General features: G+C 57.5%; 1 protein-coding gene across 3 annotated transcripts; it reads left to right on the top strand.

Moving 5' to 3' along the window:
- The first annotated feature begins 1515 nt into the window (after nucleotides 1-1515).
- On the top strand, nucleotides 1516-12394 carry ZFP92 (ZFP92 zinc finger protein). Of its 3 annotated transcripts, none has more exons than XM_077889943.1 (6): nucleotides 1516-1879; nucleotides 6640-6737; nucleotides 8241-8291; nucleotides 8483-8609; nucleotides 9629-9733; nucleotides 10106-12394. In XM_077889943.1, the coding sequence occupies exons 3-6, from the start codon at nucleotides 8259-8261 to the stop codon at nucleotides 11458-11460; spliced, it is 1620 nt and encodes a 539-aa protein (XP_077746069.1). In that variant the 5' UTR covers nucleotides 1516-1879; nucleotides 6640-6737; nucleotides 8241-8258; the 3' UTR covers nucleotides 11461-12394. The 3 variants fall into 3 exon arrangements, with proteins under 3 accessions (XP_077746069.1, XP_077746070.1, XP_077746071.1); XM_077889944.1 differs by lacking the exon at nucleotides 1516-1879 and adding an exon at nucleotides 1911-6145; XM_077889945.1 differs by lacking the exons at nucleotides 1516-1879; nucleotides 6640-6737; nucleotides 8241-8291 and adding an exon at nucleotides 8984-9130.
- The last annotated feature ends 14128 nt before the right edge of the window (nucleotides 12395-26522 follow it).

The following is a 26522-nucleotide window of genomic DNA, read 5'->3' as shown; positions in this document are numbered from 1 at the left end:
TAATGACCCTTGTCGGGGCGCCTGGGGGGCTCAGTCAGTGAAGCATCTGCCTTCGGCTCAGATCATGGTCCCAGGGTCCTGGGATAGAGCCCCACAACAGGCTCCCTGCTCAGTGGGGAGCCTACTTTTCCCTCCGTCCTGCAACCCGTGCTTCTACGTGCTCTCTCTCTCTCTCTCTCTCTCAAATAAATAAATACTATTAAAAAAATAAGGATCCTGGTCATCAGATTTAGGGCACATTTGGAGAACCCAAGATGATTTCAAGATTCTTACCTCCATCACATCTGCGAAGAAAGATACTTTTTCCTGAAAAGGTCAGTCACAGGTTCCACGAATTAGGACATGACACATCTTTTGAGGGACCACTGTTCACCCAGTTGTACCTCAAGAGCCCAGACCCAGGCCGGCTCAGCCAGTCACCAGGTGAGAGGACAAGATTGAGCATCAGAGCTCAGAGAGAGGGACCACAGGCGACCTCTCTGCCTCAGTTCCGAGGAAGGGTCCCCAAAGCTGTGCTGCCCTTGGCTTCCTATGAGGCCTGCTCCCTGCAGCCAGAAGCACCCTAAGTGGTTGTCCTAGCTCTCCCGCTAAAGCGGGGGGCAAGCGGCTGCCCTCCCGAAAGCACGGGCATGCTGAAGAGCTCTCACTAAAAACCAAGGCTGTCCCGACCAGGGCTTAGGGCCATTGGGAAGAAAGAAGTGCCTGAGCTCTGGTTTTGTAAGAAGGGGTACAGCTCAGAGGCAGAGGGGGTGCCCACCTTGTGCTCAATTCCCACCACCCCGACCCCCACCCTGGGACTGGGTGAAACAAGGGGGAGCCCCACAGTAAGCTGCGTCTTCCTGTTGCTTTTCTTTGACCTCCTTTCTCACAGTCCTGATCTCCAGGAATTCATTCTGGGGCGGGGTGGGGGGGTGGCGCGTCCCGGGTAGGCCGTGCATTTCAATCCTGGTTCTGCCACCTGAATGGTGACCTGTTGGAAAACGGATACCCCAAGGGCTCACCGTGCAGAAGGTGGGGCGGGGGGTGGGGGGGGCGGCAGAGGGGAGACGGATGCAGCTCTTCTCACTACTCTCTTTCCCTCCGTGTCTGCACGGGCGGGGCCCCTCCCCAGTGCCTGCTCAGGGCACCCCATTTTCTCAGCTTTGCCCTCCTGGCTTAAGGGCGCCCGTGTCTTCCTGGGTGCCCTGCAGGGTCTCATGGATCCGGAACCGCTGCACAGACGACAGGCCGGACGGAAAGGCCCCGGTTCTGTCCCATGGGAGGTGTTGGGCCAATGCCGCCCCTCCCCTGTCCCCTGGGGGCACCGCGGCGGGCGGACCGCTGCGCCCCAAGTCCTGGAAGCCGCCCGGATGGGAAGCAGAGGTGCCGGGGCGCGCGCGGGGAGTCGGGCCAGGACCCCCGTGGGGCGCGCGGGGACTCGCGAGGCCGGGCTGCGCTCCCGCCGCGCCGCGCATGCTCCATGCCCCCCACCCCCCGCGCCGGGTTCCCACGCCGCGCCGCCCCGGCCCCGCCTGCTCCCCGCCCGCGCCCCGGGCCGCTCGGCGCTGGTCCGCTGGACGGACGGCGGCCCCGCAGAACGCGCCTCCCCGCAGCGGCGCCGGGACGACACCCGGCAGGGAATCCGGCCGTCTCCCGGGGCCGTTGTCCCGGAGGGCTTCTCGGAGGCGGCAGCCTTGCCTCGGGCCTGCGGGGGGCGGGGGGCGGGGGACAGCCTGGGCGGGGAGGGGGCCCGCGGAGCCCGGCACGCCGGCCCGGCAGGTGGCGAGGGGCGAGGGGCCAGGGGACGCCCCGGGAAAGGCAGCCTCTGTGTGTCCCAGGTCGTCTCCTGCGACCGCGCTTTGCCCCTGCCCCCAGGGCTGGAAGAGAGCACCGGCACCGGGTAAGTGTGGGTTCTTGCGCCTCGGTGCTGGGGAGCGCGGGGTGGCTGGCGGTGCGAGGTCCCGCACTCCGCTCCGCGGGCACAGGCCGTGAGGGTCCCGCACGTGTCCCCGCGCCTCAGGGGCCTGCCCCTTGCTGGTGCCAAACGTTGGTGGGACGGAAGCCCCTCAAGAGCCGGAGAGGGAGTGAGCCGAGCGGAGCCGGGGGAACTAGTTCTTGCAGCCCTCGGGCCCAGCAGATCATCGGGGCAGCCAGGGTGGGCCAGGCCGCTGCAGACCTGTCGCCCCACCGGGGGTCCAGTGCCAGTGGCAGGGCACAGACATTGTAAACTCCGAATTAGGCTGTGTTCCATGGCGGTGCGTGCCCCGGAGGGAAGAGAGCAGAGGAAGGCTGGGGAGGAGTTGGGTTACAAGTTTAAGTAGTGTGGCTAGGAGATGACACTGTTCCACACCGACGAACAACCAGTGCAAAGGCCCTGAGGTATGAGTGGCATGGTGCTCGGGAGGGAATGCTCAGAGGGCAGTGTGGCAGGAGCACAGGGAGCAAGCGGGTGGGAGGAGGGGACGGTGAGGTGGGGAAGGGCCAGGTGGGTTTACTCTGGGTCAGGCGGGCACCCCGGGGAGGCCGCTGAGCAGGGAAGGACAGAACCCCATTAGGAGATGGCTCTCTTTATGTGCGCTTCGGCCTCTGCCCACCCCCCCCCCGTCCCCCAGGGCAGGGGTACAGCAGTAGCAAGGATGATCGTCATGGGTGGGGGCTTTGCCAGGTCGGGCAGCCCTGAAGACCCTGGGCTGACCTGTGGCCTCCCTGGGGCCCCAGGCCCTTCCACCAGGTGGGTAGCAAGTGCTGTGATCCCCAGGGAAGACTCCCGGCACCAGGAGGAGGGACTTGGGGTGTTGAATTGCTGGAGCTCAGGGCAACTTCCACCAGGAAGGAAGGAGCCTGACTGCAGCCGCCCTGCGTCACTCCTTGCAGATGAAACAGCCCCAATTCCTTTTTTTTTCTAGTTTATTTTTTTTAATAATGAATTTATTTTTTATTGGCGTTCAATTTGCCAACATACAGAATAACACCCAGTGCTCATCCCGTCAAGTGCCCCCCTCAGTGCCCGTCACCCAGTCACCCCCACCCCCGCCCTCCTCCCCTTCCACCACCCCTAGTTCGTTTCCCAGAGTTAGGGGTCTATGTTCTGTCTCCCTCATCGGCCGGTGGCAGTGCTGCCTGCCTTTCACGTTGTTTGTTTGTTTGTTTTCTGTTTTCTTTTTCTGGGGAAATAGCCCCATCTCGTGGTCTCCTGGAGGCATCAGCAGCGAAGCCCACGGGCTGCCTCTCCCTTCCCTGAGCCATGATGCATGTCACTTGGCAGCACCGGTCTCCTTCCCCGGGGCGGGGGCGGGGGTCACACTCGGCTTCACCTGGGCCAGGCCTCGAGCACGGAGCACGGTGGGACTCCGCTCCCCTCCTTGGGGTGCGCCAGCCCTGGAGGATGCCGGGCACCTGCTCACCAGGCCGAGGGGCCTTCCTGGCTTCTTGCCTGAGGCACTGCTCTCTGAGGCCCTTCCCCTGTATGCTTAGTGTCGGGTTTCGGGTTTCGGGGAGACCTGAGTTTTCATGGCCTGCAATCATCCTTCAGCTTCTCCTTTGCTCAGGCAGCCCACCTTCCTGGTCCTTCCTTATGCGCGTGCTCAGGAGTGTCCCCCCTTTCCTACTTGGCATTAGGGTCCATAAGGAGAGCTTGCCATATCTTTCTTTCCGAGACTTGAAAGTATGCTGCCTTTGGGGGCCTAGGTCTCAGGGATGGACACTTGGGTGTGACCGCTTCCCATGGCTGGCTCGCCTGGGTGCGCCTCGTGGCGTTGAGCTTCAGCGTTGGCTCCCCCTGTGCATGGTGTTTCCCTCAGGAGGTCACAGCTCAAGCATCTCTTCTCTCTTGGGGGCTCAGAGGGGAGCCCAGCATGCTGGGGGTGCGGGGGGCTAGGGATAACACTTCTTCCTTTCGACTTGTGGATTTTCCAAAATGGATCATGACCTAGCAGTACAGTCATGGCAAAGAAGTTTGTGCTATTTCTCAAAACATATGTAACCTGTGGACATCAGAAGGATTACTTGACAGTGACACCTTCCCCATTTAATCTTTTTTTTTTTAAGATTTTATTAATTCATAAGAGACACACAGAGAGAGGCAGAGACACAGACAGAGGAAGAAGCAGGCTCCCTGTAGGGAGCCCGATGTGGGACTGGATCCCAGGACCGTGGGATCACGCCCTGGGCCGAAGGCAGATGCTCAACCACTGAGCCACCCAGGCGTCCCGCCTTCCCCCTTTGATTTTTGAGATGATTTTCACAGAACATAAAATTGTTGGCTATAGAGCCAACAATTCAGGGGCATGAAATACATTCACGGTGTTGGGCAAGCACCACCTCTTTCTAGTTCCAGAACCTTTTTATCACCCCAGGGAGAAGCCCCTTCCATGGAGCCATTGGTCTCCACGCCCTCCCCATCTGCTCTCTGACCCTCGGGATTTCCCTGTGCCGCAGGAGCCACCCTTTTATAAGACTCAAAGATTTTTTTGATGGCAAATCACAGGTCAGTGACATTCGGAGTGATGAAAGGCAGAACTGTGTTGCTTAGGGCTGCGAGAGACAGGAGGCTGCCCCGTGGGGCCACGTGGGGGGGCACCTGGGGTAGGGGTCAGTAGTTCCTGCAGGAGCCCCGTGCAGAGTGGGGATGGTATCCTCCGGCTCTGGCACTGGAGCTGTCCCTGCTTGTCTGGTACCTGGCCCCGGAGTGTGGGAGCCAGATGGGGGGTGTGTGCTTAGTGGTCCCAGAGGGAGGCGCCCCAATGAGGGAGATCACTGGGGCGGGGGCTTAGCAAAGTGCCCGCAAAGGGCAGAGAAAAGACAATTTTCGCACCTGACCTCAAAACTAGGTCAAGACAACTCTTGTGAAGTATCAGGTCTCCTCATATACGTGGAATCATCCTGTGTGAGGCCTTTTGTATCCGTGTCTGGCTTTTTTCGCTGAGCGCGGCGGCTCCCAAGTTCATCCACCCTGTAGCGTGGATCAGCACCTCACTCCCCTTCATGGCGCCAGAACATTCCGTCGTGTGTACAGACCACATCTGGTCTGTGCACCGCCTTGGGTCGTGTCCGCCTTCCGGCTGCTGTCCTAGGCTGCAGTTAGCCTGGCTGCAGACGGTGTCGTGTGAACACCTGTTTCCAGGTCTTTTGAACATACACCTGGGAGTGAAAGTGCTGAGTCACGTGGTCGCTGTGTTGATGTCCTGAGGCGGCAGCAGACCACTTTCCCTTTTGATCAGAGCGGGAGTGCATTAAGCCAACAGAGAGAGAGGGGGGGGGGAGCCTAATAGAGCGCAGCTGTTCAGCTTAGAGGCCTCCCTCCTGCCTCATGTTTGCTCCTCGCTTTGTTTCCCCTTCCCTCCCCCCCTTTTCTCTTTCCTTTGTTTTTGCTGAAATATTTTTTTTTTAGATTTTTTTATTGGAGTTGAATTTGGCAACATATAGCATAGCATAACACCCAGTGCTCATCCCGCCAAGTGCCCCCCTCAGTGCCCGTCACCCAGTCACCCCCACCCCCCGCCCACCTCCCCTTCCACTACCCCTTGATCATTTCCCAGAGTTAGGAGTCTCTCATGTTCTGTCTCCCTTTCTGATAATTCCCACTCATTTTCTCTCCTTTCCCCTTTATTCCCTTTCACTATTTTTTATATTCCCCAAATGAATGAGGCCATATAATGTTTGTCCTTCTCCGCTTGACTTACTTCACTCAGCATAATACCCTCCAGGTCCATCCACGTCGAAGCAAATGGTGGGTATTTGTCGTTTCTAAGGGCTAATATTTTAAAATAAGTTCCCACGCTGCTTTCTCCCTAAGTGCTTCCAGAAGGACATGTCCTTCCATGACCCAGGGCCATTATCCATCCAACACCACTGTGAGCAGCACCACTGGGCCCCCGCCCGCAGTCCTCCGAGAGCCGCCCCGCAGTCTCCTGTCAGGGTCCCCGGTGCCTTTGACTCCCCTTTCCTGCACGCCAGCGTCTCATCAGGAGGGTGCACTTGACTACTGGCCGTTTTTTTTTAAGATTTTATTTATTTATTCATGAAAGACCCAGAGAGAGAGAGAGGCAGAGACACAGGCAGAGGGAGAAGCAGGCTCCCTGCGGGGACTCAATCCCAAGACCCTGGGATCACGACCTGAGCTGAAGACAAGAGCCGAAGACAGACGTGCTGGTTGCTTCCTCACAGGGCAGGTTGAAGTGCTCCTTCTTCCCTATGAACTGGGTGTGGGGTCCCAAGGCTGGGTGAGAATTGGGTGGAGCTTTGGCAAGAGCCTTGGGCACTCCCCTGGGGTGGCGTCTGTCCTCACAGCAGGTCCTTGCTGCCTTCGTCCAGCCCTCAGGCTGGTTTTCTGTCGCGTGGCCAGCAGTGCACAGGGGAGGACATTTTGACATCATGTGGCCTTCCCCTCTCCCTGGGTCTTCCACCTAGTGGTCTCAGTGTGCGTCCCACCTTAAAGGAGTCTTCCTCTCTGATTAATAGAAATTTCTTCATCTGATATATGAGTTTACTTATTCTGGGCCAATGTTGATTGACAGCTGATCCTGGGTAATGAGGGACCTTGCAGGAATTTAAGTGCCTTGGGACCCTGTCCCCTCGCCCTCTCTTTTTTTTTTTTTTTTTTTGAAGGAGGAGGAGTTTTTATTTCTCAAGTCTCATTTGTGTATGTCCTTCCCATCCTAGGCACTTGATGGAAGCTGCACCCATCACGAGACAGCCTGCCCTTGGGCACTGGGCCCACCGACCACACAGGACAGTCCGCCCTTGACCTGACTCTAAGGGTAGCTCTTATTGGAATGAGATAAGCTGGCATTGCTTCACTACTTTTCTGAGAATTTTAGAAGATCCGTGGCTAATCATGTGGAGGGTGTTTTCCAGCCTTTTTGGTTTGCCTGCTTCATCCTGATAAAGCCAATATAGGCTTGAATTTCCTAAGTCATAAGGGAGCCAAATAACACTTTCCCATTTTGTTGTTTCTCAGTAAGGTTTCTTCAACCCTAAGGAAGTCTGCTGTTTGTGTTAAAGTCGTTTTTTTTTAATTTATTTTTTATTGGTGTTCAATTTACTAACATACAGAATAACCCCCAGTGCCCGTCACCCATTCACTCCCACCCCCCGCCCTCCTCCCCTTCTACCACCCCTAGTTCGTTTCCCAGAGTTAGGAGTCTTTACGTTCTGTCTCCCTTTCTGATATTTCCCACACATTTCTTCTCCCTTCCCTTCTATTCCCTTTCACTATTATTTATATTCCCCAAATGAATGAGAACATATAATGTTTGTCCTTCTCCGACTGTAAAGTCGTTTTTAATCCTTAACACACACATACACAAAATACCCTCTCTCTCCTTGCTAGAGATGCTAATTTCAAGCAGCATAATATCCCAAATGACAGAATGCAGGTATCAAAAATGTCGCCCTCTCTCCTATAGCAGAAATAAGCTGCGGTCACCCACGCAGCCTAAGCACCCTGGACCCACTGCCCCACCAGCCACCACCTGGTTCTTCGGCTTCCCCACCGGGAAGTTCCACACTGTGGTCTCCAGTTGGTGGGGATAACATCCTCAGAGCAAAGTCCCTTTTGCCCTCACTGTTCTCCAGCATTGAGAACTGACCCAGCGAAATCTGATTCTGTCCCCAGAGCAGCCACATGGCTTCGCCCTCTGCACTCCCCACCCGCCCCCAGTTTCAACACCAGGACCCCTAAGCCCAGGCCTGTCTGAGGCCTGGATATGGGCCATGCCCTTACCTGCTACTGTCTGTGCTTGCCCCCAGCCTTCAGTTCTCAGCCTTCAGCTCACCCCTTCCGAGAGCGCCCCTCCAGCTATTGCAGATCCCCCCAAAGTGCGTCTTGCTATTCTCATCTTTCTCTTTTCCTGGAGAGTGAGTCTGTTTATGGGTGGAGTGCTGTGTGTGTGTGTGTGTGTGTGTGCGCGTGCGCGCGCGCGCGCTACAGTTTTCCTGTGAGCAACCCGGCACTCAGAGGAAAAGGGGTAGTGGCAGTGGAGCTTCTATGGGTGGCTGGAAAGTCGGGGTGGGGTGCTGCCTGCATGGCAAGAAGGAAGCAAAAAAGAGGAAGAAAGACTCCCTGTCTGATGGCCCACTGCCCAGGTGACGAGCGAGGACAGAAGCTCGGTTTGGGAAAGTGTCAGTTGGTTGGACTGGGTCCCCCATAAGGATGTGGCGAAGTCCTGTCCCCCAGTTGCTGGGAATGGGACCTGACTTGGATGAGGTCGTGTGGAGTTGGGTGCGCCTCATCTCACACTGGGCTTTTCCAACCCCCATAGCTTGTCTGTACCCCTGCGATGGCAGCCATCCTCTTGAAGGCCAGACCCAAGGTGAGTGGGGCTCCCTGATTGTCTCCGTCTGCCGCCTCCACGTGTCCCCCCACCTTGCAGCTCCTGCAACTCCCGGTCCCCCCTTAAATGCTGGGTTCTCGGGTCCCCCCACCCCATGTTTAATTGCTGCCCTCTTATCCTGGAACTCATGGGGGCGAATGCCCCTCAGCCATAGCAATGGCTCGTTTTAGGTGCTGGTATCATTTGAAGACGTGTCTGTGTACTTCACCAAGACAGAATGGAAGCTTCTGGACCTCCGACAAAGGATCCTATACAAGAGAGTGATGCTGGAGAACTATGGCCATTTGGAGTCACTGGGTAAGGATGTGACACACGTGTCCGGTCCCACTACTCTGTCTCCAAACTCAATTTATTTTTAAGTTGCTTTGTTGGTGACTGTGGGCCCAAGAATAAATGCATTTTTGCATGGGAGCAGTAATCTGCTGCAGCCCAGCTTTTGGCTTCTGTGTCTGTAGAATGGTTTGCAGCTAGATGCTTTTGACTTGCAAGTGGTAAATGCGCGCGGGGTGGGGGTGGGGGGATCAAACTTACTTTGCATATGAACTCAGGGGTCACATGCACCTCTTCTATGCAAAAGATGGGTGCACATTATCCTTGAATATTTATATCCACTGTTGTAGACTTAACTCATTCTTCTCAAGGTTGACTCGTACATTCATTTCACGGTATAGAGCGGAGCTGCTCCTTTTCCTTGTATCGAGGCTAAGACGGGCACTTGGTATTGAGCCTGGAGAAATCCAGAAAGGAGCTAGGCACGCTCCCCTGCTGCATCTCTTCCCTACAGATCTCATCTCTGTAATCTCACCACACAGAGGGAGGCTAGTTTCTTCCCCTTGGTTCTTTCTGACCCTCTGCGCAGATCCAAGGCTCAAGGGGAGTTCTGGAATCGCCGGTTGAGTTTGGCCTAAGGAACTGAGACATCTGTTCCGTTGAATGGTGGAAACGGGGCTTTTGGGGCACAGGCGTTCCTCAGCTCTGTCTGCTTCCTAATACTCCCATGGGGCCTTGCCCCCTCTGGGTCCCTGCTCCAGCCCCTTGTCCCTTGGGATCACCACTCACATTCCCCATTTCCCACGAGCCTCCGGTCCTCTCTGCAGACAACATGGTAACATCATTATCCTCTTGGCCCCCCTCACCGCCACCATGCCCGCCTGGCCCATGTACATTCATAGTCCTTTCCTTCCTTACAGAGGCTCTGTCCTTACTCTGGACCTTCCCAGTGGCCCTCTCTAGAAAGTTCTTTGTTCTCTGTTCCTGAAAATACTAAGGCTGGGCTGGGTTCCAGAGTGACTGATCTGCTTCATTTCCATGGACAGGCTTTTTGTCCTCCAAGCCTCACCTGGTCTCCTGGCTGGAACAAGGAGAGGGGCCCTGGGGAGCAGACATGTGTGGAACACCGGCCGCCGCAGGGATGCAGACAGGTGAGTGTGGGGCCCTGGGCCGCCTCACCCGCACCACTCACAAACAGCAGCAGTCAGAGGAGGTAGTGCCACCACTTTGGGTGAGCAATTCGCTTTTGTGGCAGACCTAAACGTCACAGGGAGTTCCCGCTGAGGCTCCAGATGAAGGAAGCACCTCCTGCGGGGTCACCACAGTTCTGCTGCTTCCAGCTCATTCCCACGTTCTCCCGCCTTCCTGTCCTGTGTGCGGGCAATCACCTTGCGCCTTCCCGCCGGTCCTCCTCTCCGGATTCATCCCTCCTGGGCTCTGGTGTGGGAGTAAGAAGGGAGAACGAGCCCTAAATCAAGCTCCAGGGAGCGAGTGACACTAGTGGGTATTCTCTGTCTTTCTAGACGACAGGATCAAGACCAGGACATCGATTTCGAAGCCGAAACATTGCTTAGAGGAACTCCCAAGGACCGACCTTCCAGCCGGTAATAACAAGAGCCAGGGAGCCGGGCCACCGGGGGACACACCGGGGCACAGAGGGAAAGCTGCTTCTTCTCCAGAGGCAGGCTGCAGCGGGGGTGACCGCCCCGGGGACGAAGGCCAGAGCGGCTGCCCGGGCGAGGCAGGAGAGGCGAGGCAGGGCAGTGGCCGGGGGGCCGGGCCGGGGCCGGTCCTCGGGCCGCGCTGCTCGGCCGCCGCGGAGAGGCGCTACCTGTGTCAGCAGTGCGGCAGGTCGTTCACGCGCAGCTCCAACCTCATCAAGCACCGGGTGGTGCACAGCGGCGAGAAGCCGTACGCGTGCCCCGAGTGCGGGAAGCTCTTCGGGCGCAGCTTCGCGCTCCTGGAGCACCGGCGCATCCACAGCGGCGAGAAGCCGTACGCGTGCCCCGAGTGCGGGAAGACGTTCACGCGCAGCTCCAACCTCATCAAGCACCAGGTCATCCACAGCGGCGAGAAGCCGTTCGCGTGCCCCGAGTGCGGGAAGCCCTTCCGGCGCCGCTTCGCGCTCCTGGAGCACCGGCGTGTGCACAGCGGCGAGCGGCCGTACGCGTGCCCCGAGTGCGGCAAGGCCTTCGGCCGGAGCTCCAACCTCATCGAGCACCAGCGCACCCACGGCGGGGCCAAGCCCTACGCGTGCGGCCAGTGCCTGAAGGCCTTCAAGGGCGTCTCCCAGCTCATCCACCACCAGCGCGTGCACAGCGGGGAGAAGCCGTTCGCGTGCAAGGAGTGCGGGAAGGCCTTCCGGGGATGCTCGGGGCTCAGTCAGCACCAGCGCGTGCACAGCGGCGAGAAGCCCTATGAGTGCAGCGAGTGCGGCCGGACGTTCGGCCGCCGGGCCAACCTCTTCAAGCACCAGGCCACTCACCGCCAGGAGAGGCCCCACGGGCGCCGAGACTGTGGGCGGGCGTTCCCGAGCGGCTTCGTGCTCCTGGAGCACCGGCGGGAGCACCGGCTGGCGCCCGGCGGCGAGGGTGGCCCCGGCGCCCAGCTGCCCGGACAGCAGCGCGTCCCGGAGGGCAAGGAGCCCTGTGCAGGCGGCCAGGGCGCCACGGGTGGCGAGTGTGGCAAAGCCTTCGAGGGCAGATCGTGGCCGGGCCGTCCTCAGAAGACCCGTGGTGCAGGGAAGCCCTCGGAGAAGAGTGGCAGCAAAAAGGCGCTGGCGTCCTTGGCCCTCCGAAGAGCCGCGTCTGAGCGGCACCCCACGGCTCGGAGACTCCAGGGAGACCCGGGATGTGCGGCCGCCCCCAGCACGGTGTGACGGCGCCGGTCCAGGACAGGCCTGGGATTAGGACACGGGGCCCCCCGGCTCCCCTCCCTGTGCTCAGTGACGATGCGGCGTGCACCGGCGTGCCGGCACACGTGCAGAGCGGACATCTGGGCAGATGCACGCAGCTACGCATGCAAGTGTGAGGACAGCCGGCCGTGGGCTCGGGTGCCTGGGGCTCCGGGGGAGCAGTCTGTCTCCTCCTGTGGGACCGTTCGCCTCACACCAAGACTTGTTAGTGTTTCCAGGTAGAAGCACTGAAAGCACTTTAATCCTCTAGGAGCCTGTAGATGGAGGGGACTGGAGAGACTTCTAGAACGAGGCCGTGGCCGGACTGGGACATCACCTCAAAGTCATCACGAAAGGGTCTGAGGTTGGACTCGGGCCAGTAAACTCATGGACTGCTCGTGCCCAGTTGTCAGGCCACAGGAGGTGACGCCTCCCCTCTGAGCCTGTTGCCCCGTGGGCAGAAACAGGACAGCATCTGTCCCTGTGCCTGAACACTGCCTCCCATGGGCGCCCCCGGCTGCCTCTAGAGGCCAAGCAGCGCCCAGGTCCCCTCTTCTCGGAGCCCTGGGCCAGGGCGGGGGGACGGGGGACCCTCCGGCCTCTCCCGTCAGTGTGGGCTCCGGGTAAGACAGGGCACCAGCTGCCCCCCTGCCCCCCAGGCTCACCCTCCTCGCTGCCTTCTGCCCCCCCAGACCCCCAGCAATGACCACCCCGGCCTCCCTGCCCCTCCTCCCACCCTCAGTGCCTGAAGCTTCACACTTAGCTGCTCCCCCTCAAGCAGCCGCCCCCCCCCCCCACGTCGTGGCTGCTGCCGATCGTCGGATCGGAAAAGAAACAGGATGGGTTCGGATTTTGCACAGAGCGGGCCCCGTAACGGCTCTCTCGTTCGATCTGCCTTTTACAGGACATTTTTATAATATTGCAGGTTCGGCTGCTTTGGATATTTTTGCATTCAGGAGTAACGTAAGTTAAAGATGGAGATTTTTGCCATATGAGAGTGTTGGTGAATCACTCCTTAAATAAGAATCACCGCCCCCCGCGCCCCCCCCCCCGCACCCTGTGAGGTGCACTCAGGCAGGAGAAGCAGACCCCTGAGGAGACAGGGCACACCCTTCTAAATGGCATTGACCTCAGGCTCCCGGGCTGCGGCGGGGGGTGGCGAGCGGTGGACAGGCTCCCCCTATTCCGTCCACACTGCCTACCGCCCCCCCCAGCTGGGCCCAGGGATTCTGCCCTGGGGATTCTCAACCCAGCGTCCTGATCGGCTTGCCACCTCCTTCCAGCCGTCCTCACCGCCGGGATCTCTGGCCGGTGAGCGTGTGCTGGCAGCCCCAGGGCTGGGCTTCCGAGGAGCGTGCACCTTCCCTGCCACCAGGGGCGGCTGGCCGCGACATCAGGACCCCGTGGGAAGACCCGGAAGCAGAGTTCCTTCCGAGCACGCTTCTTGGAGCTCCAGTCACTAGGACGGCTCCAGAAGTGAGATACCGATTGAAACAAAGACCTTGACGTAGAAGTTTGACATAGCCCTGTTCAAATGAGTTTCAGGCATTTACAACTTTTGGAAAGTTCTAGCCTTCTTATAACTTGCTTTTCTCTCATGTTCCCTTTCACTGGATTTGCATCCCCTTGTCCTTTGATTGTCTTCTGCTCTTTGCATCACGTTCGTCCTTGTTGGCGCATCATAAACTTGGCGTGGCTGTGGCCCCCTTAGCACCTTACCTCCAGCTCTGCTCAGACAGACCTGCAACGTGGGGTTTTCCAGTGGAAAAAGGAGTATCAGGAAGCGCCTTGGAAGCCCACGCGTGGGTCATCGGGAAGTCTGTGTTTTCCTGACGCACAATCTTCGTCAGGGCTGGCAAACCCGTCCCTGTGCAGAGCAAGGGACAGTGGCAGGAGGCCATGCACTGGGACTCCAGCCTCATCTGGGTCACCTGTGGCCTGACCCGGACTGGGGCAACACGTGCCACGTGAGGGGAACCAGAAAGAAACCAGATCCGTGGGCTCTGATGTCCATTTCCATCGCTCTGGTAAGTGACCCTTGTCACTCCTGCAGGCCAGTCTAGTGTCAGCCCATTGGTTCTCCTGGACAAGCCAACTTGACTATTAACGTGAGCTCTTTTTTTCATGGGACTCACGTCCACAGATGACTAGTACAGGGTGGGGGGCAATGGACAGGTGTTCTCAGCAGAAAGTGGATCTGCCAAGAGAGATGCTGGCCACGCGTGCCCTGGCTTTGGAGCGCCCTGATAAGGCCCCACGGTCCCCAAACGCTTACCCGGATACGCGACATTTGTAATAGCACAGCAATGCATCTTTTTTGTCAGTTGTCCTTATGCTCTTGCTTGTCTTCCTGAGATTTGCAGTGCGAGGCAGTCAGGAGTACCATTTCCCCCCTGACTGGTGAGCAGGTTTGCAGGGTGAGCTGGGCAGGGGTGGCTGGAATCAAAGTCAGAGTGGGCCGGGGGGGCGGGGGGTGGACATCTGTGTTTTCCCTTCGAAAGTGCTTGGAAAATGGGCTCCCACCCCTGGCTGTGTGGGGACAGCAGTGATGGCCCACACTCGCTTTCTGGGGATCCTCGGAATGTACTGGAAGCACCTTTCCCAAGAACCTTCCTGGACACCAGCGCCCCTGCACTTCTGGAGGGCCGCCCGCTTCACACTTGGCCCCGGGAGACGCTGCGTCCGCGCAGCCTGAGCCTCTGCACCACTTGCCCTCTGAAGCTTTGGAGAGCTGTGAACTTTTCAAGAGCTGTGGAAAGGCCGTGGCAGGGGGCGCCTGGGGGGTTCCGCCGGTGAAGCGTGTGCCTTCGGCTCAGGTCGCGATCTCAGGGTCCTGGGATGGAGCCCCGCGTCGGGTCCCCTGCTCAGCGGGGCGTCTGCTTCTCCCTCTGCTCCCCCGCTCGTGCGCTCTCTCTCCCTCTTGCTCTATAATTAATAAAGATCTTTAAAAAACAAATAAAAATTAATAAAGAAATGCCGTGGCGGTACCCCCGTGTAACCAGTAAATTGTCCTGACTGAATTCATTTACTTTGGGTGCGATCGAAGGAGGGTGTGGGAGTGCTGGCCCTGAAAGGAGCACCCTCGTGGTTTAGGGTCACCAGATAGCAGTTGGGTTAAAGGCACCAGTGTGCAATTGCGGGGGCCAAGCCAGGGGACGATGTTCGGGGTGAAGGTAGAGCAGAAACCCTGGAGGATGAGACACCTCGGACGCGGGGCGGCCATCCGAGGCCAGGGGACACGGGGACGTGGAAGCCAGGAAGGGCAGAGTGGCACAGCAGTGCCCTGAGAAACACTGCCGTGTCTTGGCTCCAGTGGCTTCTGTGTGTTCCGGGTGCGTGGCGGCACCCCCGCCCTCGGGTGGGTGCCCTGTCCGGCCCCGGGGGGCTGTGTGCGGAAGGCGGCTCCACCTTCCCCCTTCTGTGGTTTGCTTCATGGCCTCCCTGCGTGGAGGGGCTCCAGTGTGGACGCCTATCCACCTGTGGGCCCGGAGGCCCCTTCTCCTGGTCTTGCCAGCTGTCCCCCTCCTCGCCCGGCCACATCCAAGGCCCTTGGTCCTCTCCTCTGTCCCCTATCGGTATAATCGTTGAGCCACCGGATCCCGTCCGCTCTGGATCCTGGTTGCCCCAGCTGTCCTGTCCGCGCGCGCGGCCACGTCTGAGTGCAAGCAAGGGTGGGTCACCCAGTGCTCACCCGGCTCACGGCAGCACCCACGCTGGGGCTCTACACCTTGCAAGCATGGGCTGTGTCTAGAACCTCGCTCAGAGAGCCTGCAAGACTCGCTGTGTTTTGCGCAGCTGGCAGGTGCTCTGAACAAACACATAGGCCGACGCCGTGTTCGTGGGACTCGGATTCGCCCCCAAGGGAGGGAAAAGCAGGCCTGGGAAGGGGGCGCTCAGGCTCCCATTGCCGTTGTTGCCCAACACCCTTAGCTTCTAAATGTCTGTGGAACGGTTTGCTCTCACCCCCCGGGGTTGGTTCTGCTTGGCCATTAGGGCAGCACGGGTGCCGAGTGCACGTCTCGTTAGGTGGCAGAGGTGACAAGCGGTGTCCTGAGGCCAGAGCAGGAGGAAGTATCAGGGGAGCTCTTGCAACACCAAGTAGGGGTCAAGGGACTTCAGGCAGGATGGAGGGAAGGAGGGGGAGCACAGGGTGTGGGCAGGAGCCTGGGAGAGCAGAGGAGTTTCTGGAGGATGGTTGTGGGGTACACGGCCATGGGAAGCCGAGAGCAGGAAAGCCTGGGAGGCCAGATGAAGTGTGGATGTGACTCCCGATGAGGGACAATTTCTTGTGAACATGAAAGGATCATTCTAAGATTGGCGGGGGGGGAGTTGACGTGAATTCTGGCTGCTAGAGCGTGCTGGGGCCCTCCAGGATGTGAGGTCACGGCTGCTTCATCCTTCTTACATAGCGGTGTCACTGGCACAACAGGAACCTGTGCGTGTTTAAGGTGCACGATTAAATGAGCCTTCACACGTATACACCCACGAAGCCATCAACACAGTGAAGACGGTGAACATGGACACTCAGCACCCCCAAAACTTCCCGGGCCCCTCTCCAGCCCTCCCTCCTTCCTGCCCCTCCCTGCTTCCCAGGCCCACGACCCCTGCTCTGTGCCTGTCCCTAGACATGAGCTTGCAATTTCTAGAATGATTTCGAGGTGCATCCAGGTTGGTGTGTGTCCCCTACCAATCTTTCACTTTCTGTCGCTGAGCACTTGTGTGGCTGGACCACAGGACCTGTCGAATGAATACTTGTGGATGCCCACTTGGGTTGTTGCCGGTTTGGGGCCATGACAGACAAAGCCGCTACGAACACGCGTGTACAGGTGTTTGCGTGGACATGTGTTCGTTTATCCCAGGCGTATAGTGAGGAGTGGAAGTGCTGGGTCCTCCGGGAGCTCTATGGCCACTCGGGACAAAGTCTTGCGTCCCTAGCAGCAGTGTTTGCAGGTCCTGGTTTCTCCGCGTGTCCATCCTCTTTATTCTAGTCACCCTGGTCGGTATGAAATGGCATCGGGTGGTGGTTCCGTTTGCATTTCCCCGCTGACTAATGACGGTGACCATCTTTTCGCGTCCTGAGCCACTCATACATCTTCCTCGGCCAAGTGTCTGTTCAAATCTTTCACCAAATCATAATTGATTCGTTTGTCTTTTCATGAAGTTGTAAAGTTCTAGATACGAGTCCTTTGTCCCACATGTTTTGCAAACATTTTCTTCCAGACTGAGGCTTGCCTTTCTATGTTCGTAACAGCGTTTTTTAATTTTTTAATATTTTTTAAAGATTTTATTTATTTATTCATGAGAGACACAGAGAGAAAGAGAGAGGCAGAGACCCAGGCAGAGGGAGAAGCAGGCTCCAGGCAGGGAGCCCGACGTGGGACTCGATCCCGGGACTCCAGGATCACACCCTAGGCCGAGGGCGGTGCTAAACCGCTGAGCCACCAGGGATCCCTTTAACAGCGTTTTTTAAAGAACACGCATTTGTTTTATTTCAAAGAAGCCCAGTGTATGGATTTTTTTCATTTTATGGTTCGCACATTTGTACCACAGTTAAGACGTCTTTGCAAAACTCAGGCCACTACGATGGGATCCTGTTTCCTTGTCGAAGTTGCAGGGCTTTCGCTCTCACGTTTACATCTATGACCCATTTGGAGTGAAGGTTTGCGTGTGGTGTGAGGTGATGTAACAGTTTAATTTTCTCCTATCTGGGTATCCACTTTCTCCAGCTCTGTCTGTGGAAAAGATGATCTTTTCCCCAACTGAACCGCCTTGATATCTTGGTGGAAAAGCAACTGGCTGTGCGGAAGTCTGCCTCCGCACGCTTTAGGGCGCTCCGTCATCGGGCTTGTCTATCTTTCTGCCACTGTGGTACTCCTCATTACTGTGACTTTATAAAAAGTCTCCAAAACCAGGTAACGTGAATCCTCTGATGTGGTTCTTTTTCAAACCTCTTTTGTCTATGCTCGGTTTGTCTCATTTCTGTAGGAGTTTTAGAGTACGGTGTCAATTTATATGAAAAAAGAAGCCTGCTGGGATTTCGGGTGGGATTGCATCGGATCCATACATCATTTGCGGGAGGACTGACATCTAAACAAGATCGAGCCCTCCAGTGTGTGGACATCACATAGCTCTTCATTCGAGGGCCTTCCCTACTTCCTCTCGGCAACGGCTTGTGACTTCAACGTCCTAGTCTTACACACGTGTCAGCATTGGTTGATTCCGGGGTTGCTGTTCCAACCATCCCTGGTGACCCTGCACTCGCGTGCACTCACTCATTCATCCCACAGACATACAGTAACATCTAAGCGGGTGCTGGGAGGAGAGGATGACTCTCTGCCTCCCTTCCGAATCAGGAGCATGCATTTGTTCCTATGATGCCTTTGGGTAGTGCAGCTTGTATTCGATAACCGCCTTGACCAAATTAATCTTTGGTCTTTTGTGATATATGTTAAAAATCATATAAATCCTATTTAAAAATTCCTTGCTTAATATATAACGTGCTTTCTTCCATATTCTGGCTACTTCGATGGGAACAAGGTGAAAGGAGGTGGACAGAGAATGAGCCAGGCAGGCAGAGAAAGGGTGGGGAGAGAAAGACAAGGGGCAAGGAAAGTAGCACACACCTCGGTGATCTCCTCAGACGAGGGGATGGGGTGTAGAAACACACACAGGTTATCAGGAAAGTAGCCATGAGTACAGGTGACTTTTGAACCACATGGATTTGAACCGCACGCATCCACCTATGTGCAGATTTTTTCCGTGTTACGTATAGTACGATACCGTAAGTGTACTTTCCTTATGATTTTCTTAAGAACATTCTCTTTTCTGTAGCTGATGTATCGTGAGAATGAAGCACATAATACCTACAACATCCAAAATAGGTGTGACTAGGGTTTGTTGTTATTCATGAGGCTTCCAGGTAATGCCCAGCTATTAGTAAAGGTTTGGGAGATTCAAAGTGACACGTAGAGTTTCGGCTCTGCAGGGGATTAGCACCTCTAACTCCCATGTTGTTCAAGGGTCAACAGAACAGAAAATCTGACTGTGGTGATGAAATAGAGATTTGATTTTCTTATGTGAGGAATCTAGGGGTGGCTTGTTGGCATCGGTTCCGCAGCAGAGCCCTGGCAAGGCACAGTATGCAATTAGTGTAGCTTTGCCTCGTGATCACAAAATGGCCACTGAAGCTCCTGCCATCACATATGCTTTCAAGGACAGAAAAGGGAAAGGACTAGGACAACCGCATCTGTCCCCTTTTATCAAGAAAACAACAATTTCTCCCGAAACTGGCCCAGGAGATTTCCATGTAAGTCTCAGTCAGAACTGAATCACATGGCCACCCTTAGCTGGAAGAGAGGCTGGGGAAACCTGGGGACAGGATTGTCCTGAGAGGACCTGTCGCCTGAGGCTGAGCCTAATGATGCTCTGAACAGAACGGGGGTCTCGTCCCCAAAGAGGGCTAGAGTGGATATTGGGTGATGTGATGGATTGAATGATGTCCCCCCAAAAGATATGTCGAGGTCCTAACCCCCGGTGACTTCAGAATGTGACCTTATTTGCAAATAGGTTCTTTGCAGATAGAACTAGGAAAGATGAGGTCAGCCTGGGGTAGGGTGCGAGTCTGTCGCCTCCTGGCAGAGTGCCAGCGTGTGCGGAGGGGACTCGGGCCTGGCGCTAACTTCCCTCTGACTGTTGCCCAAACTACAGGCTCCGGGCTGGTCTTGTCATTTCCCCAACCCTTCCCCTTTGGGGCTGATTCCTTGCAGTTCCGTCCATCGCGAGCAGCTGGTCGTACTGAATCCTGGGCACCTCAGTGTCCTGCCTCGCCTCTTCCAGCTCCCTGGCTCGTGACCACATCATTCCCATCCTCGCCTCCAATGTCACCTGGGCTTCTCTGGGTCTCTTCTCTTGCCTCTCACGAGGACACTTGTCATTGGCTTCCGGACCTACCCAGGTAATCCTGGACGGTCTCATCTCCAGATCTTTAATGCGGCCGTACCTACAGATCCTCTGGATGGCCTCCACTCGGGCCCCTACAGACAGGACACGCATGGTGTGTTTGAGGCTCTGTGGCTGCAAAGCCCATGCTGGGTGTCTTCTCGCTGTCCCCACGGGGCCAGGGCCCAATAGACACGTGTGCGGGGAAGGTCCACGACTCCTGGCTCTCTTTCCTCTTTCTCCAGGAGTAGGATTTCCAGGTTCCCAACCTGACACGCCCTGGCGGGCAGCTAAGATGCTCCACATACTCCACATACCCTCCTATTTCTGGCCTCCAATAGGAGAAACGGCCTCAAAGTCTGCGCCCAGCCTTCTGTCAGCCAGCCTGCCTCCTCCTGGCGGGCCACCAGCCCTTCCCTGCCACCATCATCCGTCGCCCTGTGTGCTGGCCCCCCACGGCCTGCCCTCCCTCCCTTGCCTGTGGGGCAGGCCCAGGCCAGCAAAACAAGAACTTCCCAGGACTCCTAGTCTGGCCAGGTTGGTGGAGGTGAGAAGAGGCAGAGAGATCGCAGGGGAGATCGCCGGGGAGGGACAATCCACGTCAGGCATTTGGGAGGCCAGGCGCAGAGCGTGCCAGGACGCTGACCGCTGCACCCAGCAGACAGCGGTCCGAGGAAGAATCTAGGCAGTTCGGAGGACACCTGAGCGCGCTTCGGGCCTGCAACTGCCCTGGTGAGCTTCGGCCTGGGCGCCCGCCTCGCCCAGCTTGGAAGCATCAGCCGCATTTGCGGATGCATCATCAGCATCTGCTGCATTTGCGGATCAAAAGCAGCAGAATTTTCCCTGCTAGAAGGAGACCTTTGTCTCGTCCCTTCCCTAGAGCACTTGCGTGAGAAACCCCAACGAGCCTCCCGCCAGCCTTAGAGCCCAGGAAGTTTCTTCTTAGGGTCCCAGGGGCACCTCTTTGAAACGCACCCGTCGAGGCAGGTAGGCCCGTCAGCTCCCACTCTGGGCTCTGGCCCCCTGCACGCCACGGAGACCAAGCTTGCGTTGTCCTTAGGATGAAGGCAATTCCCCAGCCCAGGGGGCCACCGCAATTAGCGGGTGAACTCGCCACGAACCTGGGTGGATGATCTTGAGCAGTGTGCGCATGCTCGGTGGCCACGTCTGCTTAATGCTTATGCGGCAGTGAAATGGTTTGCTTGCTTTTCCACACCTGTGGAGAGGGCTGTGGGTGGGCAGGACCTTGAGTTTTTCCTCACGCAGGCAGGGCGCAGAGGCAGGGGGCCTGGGGCCACAACTGATGCACCCAGCTCCGGGGGCAGGGACGATCCGGGCCCCGCAGGAGCCCGTGGCCCTCCCCGCCCCCTCTGGCCTCGCTGGGACTATAGTGACGGTTGCACTTCGCCCCACTCCAGGGACCCCAAACTCAGCAGTGTGCACGGTGCTTGCATGCAAGGTTTTGTATGCTAACTGTCCCCCAATAAAGCTGGAAGAAAAATACGATTAAATTTTAAATTAAAAGAGAGCTGCCTGGGATGGCAGCCAAAAGATAAGAATTAGGGAGCAGGATCAGGAAGGGAAGAGGCTAACAGCTGAGAAGAGAAAACCTCCTCGAGAAGACAAAGGCCCCTCGGCTGCACATCACGTGCGCTCGCCGGGCCCCCAAGCAGATTGCCAGCGAGCTGGGCACTGCCCGGTGAACGTTCCTGAACACCCTCGAAGCTCTTAGAAGCTCCAAACAGAAGGAATCGGCCAGAGAAGTGGATCGAAGCGGGCCGGCTCCCCGGGCAGCTCTGGAGGCCTGAAGCTGAAGAAATGCGTGCAGGGCAGATGCACAGTGGCCCCGGGGTCCCACTCCCGGCCTGTGGCTCAGCCAGCAGGGGAGGGGGGGCAGCAAAGCTCACAGACTTTTTTTTAAGATTTTATTTTATTTATTTATTTATTCATGAGAGACAGAGAGAGGCAGACACAGGCAGAGGGAGAAGCAGGCTCCACGCAGGGAGCCCGACGCGGGACTCGATCCCAGGTCTCCAGGGTCACGCCCTGGGCCGAAGGTGGTGCTCAACCGCTGGGCCACCGGGGCTGCCCTCACAGACTGTTTAGTAAAGGAAAAGCTGCTAGAGCCAACGGGGCAGGGGCCTCAGGACGCAAAGTGGGCAGTGCTGCCTCGGGGGACAGCAGAAGCCCAGAGAACAGCCTGGTGCCCGTTCATTGTGTGTCAGCTGGGCTAGGCTAGGGGCCCCAGGGTTTGGTCACACATCACTGTCAATGTGGCCGTGAAGGGATCTTTCAGGCGACACTAACACTGAAATCGGTAGAGCCTGAGGCGAGCAGCTGAGCCTGCGTTCCTGTGGGTGGGCCCTGGCACCCGAGCGGCACCCCCAGACCCTGTGAGCCCGTGTCTTGTGTATATATCGTGCTGGTTGTGTTTCTCAGGGGAATCCTGGCTGCTAGACAGTTATAAGGCCGTAAGCACGAACGCACAACTACTACCCACGCAGGCACATGTCAATAAAAGGCAGTTATTATGGGACCGTTTCGTATAAAGCCACAGAAGTGGATTGATGTCGTCGACAAAAGCGTGAAGCACATAGTACGACTGTCACACCAGCTCCTGGAGAAATATAGAAGAGCACACTTAAGGACATGCATTTTTTTTCAGTCTGTGGAACATGTTTTCCAAGTTCTTGACAGATTTGGCCTCTGTTATGGGCTGAACTGTGTCCCTCCCAGAAAGAGATGTTGGGGTCCTGCCCCCCCCCGGTTTGCGTGAATGCAGCCTTATTTGGAGACAGGGTCTGCCCAGCGGTGATCAAGGTGCCCCGAGGTCATTGGGGGGTGGCCCTAATCCAACGGGACCGTGTCTGTATCAGAAGGGGACAGCGGGACACAGTGACAGCCACACGGCGGAAGGCCACGGGGGGGGGCTGAAGGCGGAGATCCAGGCGACGCCTCCACAAGCCCAGGAGCCCCACGGATTGCCAGGAGCCACCGGAAAGGAGAGGACAGTCCCCTCTGAGTCGCCGGGAGGAGCCAACCCTGCCCACACCTGGCTCTCAGGCTTCCGGCCCCTGGTCTGCGGGAGAAGGGGTTCCTCGAGTTTGCGCCCCGGCGTGCGGCGCTTTGGCACGGCTGCCCTAGGAAACTCATACACCCCCGAGACATCCTCACATCATTATCCAACAGGATTAGAAACCCTCAGGAGAACTCTGGGAAACGAACAAGGGGAGGTGGAAAGGGAGGAGGGCAGGGGGTGGGGGTGACTGGATGACGGGCACTGAGGGGGGCACTTGACAGGATGAGCACTGGGTGTTATGCTCTATGTTGGTAAATTGAACACCAATAACAAATAAATTTATTATTAAAAAAATTAAACTCCAATAAAAAATAAAATAAAATAAAAAAGAAAAGAAACAACTGTGATGCAAAGCAAAGAAGGAGAGCTCTCTCGGGGAGACTTTTGGCTTTGGCCTTAGTTGTTCAAGATGGAAGATGACAATGACCAAGGAACTGACTTCTCCTCTTAAGAAATTCGAGAAAAAGAACAAAAACTAAACCCAAAAGGACATAGACAGATGGAATTAAATGAGTGGGAAATATCAGGGAGGGAGACAGAACGCGAGAGACTCCTAACTCTGGGAAATGAACTAGGGGTGGTGGGAGGGGAGGTGGGCAGGGGGTGGGGGTGACTGGGTGACGGGCACTGAGGGGGGCACCTGATGGGATGAGCACTGGGTGTTACGCTATAGGTTGGCAAATTGAACACCAATAAAAAATAAATTTATAAAAAAAAATAAAATAAAGGGCTGACATTAATGAAGCAGAAAATGGGGGGAAAAAAAGAGAGGAAGAAAGAAAGGGTGAATCAAAATCCTGGGTTTTGTCCCTTTGCCAAGACCAAGGAAATGTCTGCACGAGACAGGGGATAGCGCAGCACACACTGAAGCAACAATCCTGGCGATGCACCTGAACCCCCAGGAGACGGACCGTAGAGGCTCTGAAACAACGGACGGGTGCTTAGGAGTTTTTAAAAGCGGCATCTAATAAGATACCATTTATACAGAGTCAGGGGCGCCCGGGTGGCTCAGCGGTTGAGCGTCCGCCTTCGGCCCAGGGCATGATCCTGGGGTCCCGAGATCGAGTCCCACGTCGGGCTCCCTGCGTGGAGCCTGCCTCTCCCTATGCCTGTGTCTCTCCCTCTCTCTCTGGGTCTCTCCTGAATAAATATTTTTTAAATTTCATTTATGCAGAATCATACACGCACATGTGAACCAGGTGCATCTAAGGATGTGGGGGGTCACCTGTGGCGGCGGGGCTGCACCCCGTGTGACCTGGTGCATGGGGAGGGCTGTGTGAGTGTGGCACACACTCGTCTGCCGTGTAGGAAGTCTGTACGAGGCCAGGCATCGTGGGCGGGAAGTGCCAACGCCCAGTGGGTCCCCGAAGAAAGCACGGCAGGACGGCGGGCCTGGGTCGTGGCTCCAGCTTTCTGCCTGAGGCTGTGCGTGGCCTGGTGCAGACTTTGTCGTCATCCCATGATGTCCTACACGAAGACAAGCTGAAGGGCTCCCGGCCTTGTTACTTTGGGTCTCGTCCCTCTACCACAATAATTCTGGTTTTGGTTGGCTTGCGTGCCACGTCCTCCCAGTGTGCTCCCGATCACAGACACATCCCCATTGGCAGATGTGGACATGGCTTATCGGGCCGTGACATGTGACGACAGGCAGGTGGCTGGCCAGGGTGGGCTGGAGCGGCGGGGCTGCTTCTGTGGGTCTGGCCCCTTCCGTGCAGCATAATTACCCTGAGTGTGTCCCCCACTGCTGGGTGTCAAGAGCCCCGTCGTTGCTCAGCCGCGTGGCGGGACAGGGAGGCGCTGTGACCTGTGCCACCTGCGGAGGGACAACAGTCCCGGACTGTTATGAATGGAGGTGCCGTGAACGGTCACGTGTGCCTCTTTGTGTGGACCCATAAACTCACCTCTGTTGGGTAAGTAAAGACCGAGGAGTGGAATTGCTGGGTCACCGTGGCAGGTGCACGTTGAACATTTTAAGACACAGCCACAGTGCTTGTGTCATCTTACTTTTCTCCCAGTCCCTCCACGTGGTCACCAGCACTTGCTGTGGCCTGTCTTTTCGATGGCAGCCGTTCTGATAGATGGTAAATGCTTAGGGATTTGAAGAGCAGATTATGGACCGCCACCATGATTAGAAATGAAATTATATAAACTTCCAGTAATCGTAGAAACAAAGGACAGTGGCACCCGGGTGGCTCAGCGGTTGAGCGTCCGCCTTTGGCTCAAGTCATGATCCCAGGGCCCTGGGATCGAGTCCCACATCGGACTCCCCAATCTCCCTCTGCCTGTGTCTCTCATGAATAAATAAATAAAATCTTCAAACAAACAAAAACACAGAGGAGTTCCCCAAACCCATCATTTGCATTTGAGCAGCCCACTGCCATCCATGTCCGGGCTCCGTCTCATGCCCACGGGGAGGGGTCCCCCCGCAGCGCGCCTGCGTGGACGTCTCTGCAGCCTGGCGTTCCCTGACACCGAGGGGGCAGCGCAAGCGGCCTGCGGGCCTTAGTCCACTATCGCTTGGCCGATCGTGTGACCCTGAGCCCACAGTCTACTGTCGTGAGTAGCAACAGAAAAAGGCGGGGGGCGGGGGGCTGCTCGTGCAATCTCGGAAACTCTTACCCAACGGGCTCATGTGACAGTGAACACGGGCGCTTCCCACATACATCTTGTTCTTTCGCTTCCTCTTACTCAGTAAAAGAAAATAGCAACTGACACCTATGCGGAACCCACACTCGTGTGCTTACATACGCACACACTCAGAGAGGGAGGTACGCGCACACAGGCACACACAGCCATAGGCTCACCCGCTCCCAGCACGCCGCTGCTCCCAGGCAGCAGTGGGGCAGCCCCCGGCTGCGTGCGTGGGGCCCAAAGCAGTGTGGCCCAGGGAGGGGGGCCAGGAGAGGCCGAGCTGGGGGCCAGAGACCGCTGGGCCCGGAGACCACAGCTCAGGCTGGCGGCCCGCCCCGGCCCCGAGTGAGAAGGGGCCCTCCTGGCATCAGCAACGCGGCGGCCCAGAGCCCCGAGGCTAGACAACCGGGGCGCAGCCCCGTCGGGCACCGTATGGCTCGGCCTCCCCCCGGGTGGCGGTCCCCGGCCTTCCAGCTCCTGCCTGGTGTGGGCTCCGGGGCTGACGGCTGCCGTGCCTGGCCTGTGCCCCTCTTCCCGGTGGGTGCTGTCGCGGGGCAGGTGGCCAAGCAGCCTTGCTGCGGAAGCTCAACAGCACCCCGCACCCCGACCTGGCGCCCTAGACGGCCTTCCCGAACCGCGCGCCCTCAGCCAGGCCGGCGGCTCCCCTCCAACACGGCAACCCCAACCCCGCTCTCTTCTCTCCGGCCGCTGCCATCCTGTGTCCCCCCCCCCCCCCCCCCCCGCCCAGGCCGGCTTTAGTCCGTTCTCCGCAGAGCAGCCTGAGAGGCCCGTAGAAACAGAGATCACTTCTTGCCCCTCTCCTGCCTACGACCCTCTGTGGCTCCCCATCGCCCTGGGTCAGTCCAGAGCCCTCGCCCCGGCCGCGGGGGTGGCCCGAGGTGACCACTGCCTGCGTTCCGACCTCACCATTCCTGTACGTTGCACATTGCCGCGGCTCTAGTCACTCTGACCTAGTTAGTCCCCCGAGAGGGCCCGGCTGGCTCAAGGCTCAGGCCTGTGCTCATGCGAGTCACTCTCGGGCGTGGCCGCCCCACCCACCCCACCCCTTCTCACCTGCTCTCCCTGTCTTCTAGACATCCCGCCCTGCCTTGCCCCATTGTTTGGTGACACAGGCGGGGCCCCAGAGGCAGGTTACTGGCTCCCCAATGCCGAGCAGAGACAGCGAAGCTGCCTTCCCCACACAGCAGCCTCCTGGCCCTCCTCAGGCCAAGCCACACGGGACACAGGGCCCGGCGCAAGGTCCTTCCTCACCGAGCCAGCCCCACACCCCAGGCACCCCCAGCCCGCATGCACTAGTGGCTCCTCCTGGGCGAGGACTGGCCCACATGAGGCCCTTTCCGTGTGCGCCCGTGTGCGAAGGGGGACGCACCCACATCCC

Source organism: Canis aureus, chromosome X (genome assembly GCF_053574225.1).
Source record: "Canis aureus isolate CA01 chromosome X, VMU_Caureus_v.1.0, whole genome shotgun sequence".
NCBI lineage: Eukaryota > Metazoa > Chordata > Mammalia > Carnivora > Canidae > Canis > Canis aureus.
Note: the sequence above shows the minus strand (reverse complement) of the source record. Positions and strands in the feature narration are given on the sequence as shown.